Raw genomic sequence first — 3,335 nt, 5'->3', positions numbered from 1 at the left:
CTTTTCTATCATATGAAATGTATATACTTTTCTATCATATGAAATTAAACTTTTCTATCATATGAAATGTATATACATTTCATCCTGATCATAAACCCGGAGACTTGTTTATGGTTCTTTCCATAATCCCTCATCGGTCTTAATCCCTTACCATTACCTGGCTTCCCTCGATAATTCCTCGGTCCCTACCTAACCCTAGTGACGTCACTACGGACCCGTGATTTCCCCGTCGGTAGTCCCCGGCCAATCACGGAACAGCAGGGAAACTCGGGAACAACGAATCAATAAGACGTTAGGACTCACTCATCCCCTCTCCAAATTTCCTACCAATCACATCAGTCACGTCCAAATTGCACTCTCGGTAAATATCGGACACTTGCAATACTCATCATCATTTAACATTACACATTCACTTAATTAACTCAATTCCACTACAGAACAAGTTCGTCTATAACTGACTCTCTACTCACCACTTGTATAAGGAAAATTCACACATTTATATAAGAAAACTCAATTTCAAAATAAAAACTCAACTTCGCTCTACGTCAGGCTACTAGATCTCTGCAACCTCCTCACATCCACAGTAGAAATCATCGTTGCTTCGCCAGCGGGGTTGAATTAATTTTTTAAGTACGCGGATACATCTTATATATCAAGGTGACTTAATTTGGACTGTAGCTTACTCAGACATACACATGCTATTAAGATCGCTATCAATGGTTTGTTGCAGGAATATGCTACACGTTTTTTTACTGTCGTCGTTAATTGGACAGCTGATTGTCACCGTTGATTCGGAGCGTGAAACTGGTTTCTACATTAATAATGGACACAATCAAACGACAATGGAGCGATGGCTCTCATCTGAAGAAAAAACAGCCTTGGAACACAGAATTTTGAGACTCCTTGGATTGCCAGAGAAGTCAAAAAATCCAGAGAAAAAGCCAATTATGAAAAGATCGGCGCCGAAATTCCTTCTGGACGTATACACAAATGACATTGGTAAACATGGGAATAATAGCGGAGAGTTCAAGCTCAACGAGAGAAATTTATACACAATCAATCAGAGTGACGTAATCATTAGTTTCATGGCTCAACAGCCACACCAGGGGCTCGGTGGCAAACCGGATAGAGTCAAGAGGATGTGGTTCGACGTATCTGCAGTACCAGTCGATGATGATATCATGATGTCGGCAGAGCTCAGGCTGTACAGAGGTCCTGAAGCCAATACAAACAGAAATCGAGGAGCATTCACTGTCGCAGTTTACAGAGTTCTACGTGATACTGATGGTAACAAAGATTTTCATTTCGTTGACTCGGTGAATACTGGTGCAGGATACACTGGGTGGATTACGCTGGATGTCTCGGAGTCTCTGCAGATTTGGACTAAACAACCAGAGGAAAATCGAGGATTGTACATAACAGTTGTGTCTACTGAAGGAACTGATTCCTATAAAGTGAAACCTGAAAACATTGGCATCATTGGGTTCAAGGGGAGTGAAGAGAAACAACCATTTATGGTTGGCTTCTACAAGAACTCCGGAAAAAGAAGTATTCAACTTCGTATCAACGATATCGTCGCCAGACATCCGCGAAATGCACTGGATCATACTCTAGAGGCTATGCAAAACTACTATTTGAAAAATGAACACTTGGATGTACAAATATTGAGGGAATCGTGTGGGCTTCGAACATTATACGTCAACTTTAAAGACATTCAGTGGCAGGATTGGATCATAGCTCCTTCAGGATTCGATGCGTTTTATTGTAGTGGTGAATGCAATTTCCCTTTGCAAACTAGGATGAATGCAACTAACCATGCAATCATTCAAAACTTGATGCATTTGAAGCAGCCTGATGAAGTTCCGAAGTCATGTTGTGCTCCTACGAAGTATTCAGCACTTACTGTGTTATATTTTCAAGATGAGAATAATGTGGTCTTAAAGAAATATCAGAATATGATTGTTAATAGATGTGGATGTTTATAGAAAATTAGTCATAATTTTTCCGTTTCAATTTTCTTTCCTTGACACCTAGTCTCCTTGAAGAGTTTCCAGACTCCTCGATAAATTTCTTGTTTTTTTTAGGATTAAGATTGGGATCATCATAGAATAGGATAGAATGGAATTGATCATAATTTCTTAAAATAATGTTAATCATTATTCATAATGTTAATAATTAATTGAAAGTGTAAATATTTTATATTAATAGAAACCTTTCCGTGGAATCTTTTGTGTAGGGAATGAGATTGAACGTCATATTTATTCAATGTATATGAAAGTATACGGAAGATGCACCATACGAAATGATAGATGATGGAATAACACGGCTTCATGAATTTAAACACTTGAATTCAATGAATATACTAATCTGAATAGACGAGAATTGAGTAAAATAAACACAGGATTTCTTGAATAATCCCCTAACTCTCTCAGCCCATCTTCAACAATTTAAAACACATAAATTTTCTTCTATTCAAGCTGCATGTGAACATCTGCATAACAAAGACCCACTTTGTCGATTATAGCTTCCGAAATATTGACGATTTTGTCTCCGCAACCGCTGTTTGAATCATTTGGCACTTCTTGTTCATCATCTTTAGCAACTCCATATTTGACATTATCAGAGTCATGTTGGGCTTTAAATGCAAGAAACTCCTTTCTAGAGTTCATCACTTCTTTTTTCTGTGTGCGAAGTAAATAAGTGGGAAATTGCTCTTGTATTGTATATAGTATAGTTATTTTTTACTGACAAATTAGCAACAACATGCTTCCGAGTGGTTATTTTGTAAATCATTTCCTTCTATCATGTATTATTCATTGTTTATTTCATTTTATTGAATTGAATAAGATTTCCTTTTACCTAATTTTGTCAGATTTTTACCTTAGTTGAATGTTATTAGCATCATTATTCTTATTATCCCTTTTCTGTTGTGCAACCGATTGTCTTTTTTACAGTTCTATCTCTCCTCTCAGCCCTTCGATAAAATGTGAATAGAAAAATTTTATTTACACATACTTGAATGAATTTGAAACATCACATTTGAAGAAACCATCAGAAAGTTCGCTGTGAGGGAAATTCATGAAAAATTCTAAATTTTTAACAATCATCATAAAAATCAAATCAACCAATATAGCTATGGTAATCATCTTTACATATCGACTGAATGGCATTAAAGCAAACATTTTAAGCTATCAATTCATTTGAAGCATCATATTCAAAGATATCCCTGAACTTCTGATTTTCAAAAAATACAAAATGTTTGAAAATTTTCGAGTAAATCAACGTAACGATTATTGCTATCGCCTTCATCGTCGAAGTTGGTCAAAGAGACATCA

At 36.3% G+C, this 3,335-nt stretch overlaps 1 protein-coding gene across 2 annotated transcripts; it reads left to right on the top strand.

The window, feature by feature from the left end:
• Positions 1–343: 343 nt before the first annotated feature.
• On the top strand, positions 344–2,697 carry LOC107041625 (protein 60A). Of its 2 annotated transcripts, XM_015262249.1 has the most exons (3): positions 344–361; positions 550–657; positions 731–2,697. In XM_015262249.1, the coding sequence occupies exon 3, from the start codon at positions 735–737 to the stop codon at positions 1,983–1,985; it is 1,251 nt and encodes a 416-aa protein (XP_015117735.1). In that variant the 5' UTR covers positions 344–361; positions 550–657; positions 731–734; the 3' UTR covers positions 1,986–2,697. The 2 variants fall into 2 exon arrangements, with proteins under 2 accessions (XP_015117735.1, XP_015117734.1); XM_015262248.1 differs by lacking the exons at positions 344–361; positions 550–657 and having other exon boundaries at positions 717–2,697.
• The last annotated feature ends 638 nt before the right edge of the window (positions 2,698–3,335 follow it).

The sequence above is a fragment of the Diachasma alloeum genome, unplaced genomic scaffold, assembly GCF_001412515.2.
Source record: "Diachasma alloeum isolate Michigan unplaced genomic scaffold, Dall2.0 Dall_scaffold_00370, whole genome shotgun sequence".
NCBI lineage: Eukaryota > Metazoa > Arthropoda > Insecta > Hymenoptera > Braconidae > Diachasma > Diachasma alloeum.
The sequence above is the reverse complement of the archived record's forward strand: the minus strand, read 5'-3'. Positions and strand labels throughout refer to the sequence as shown.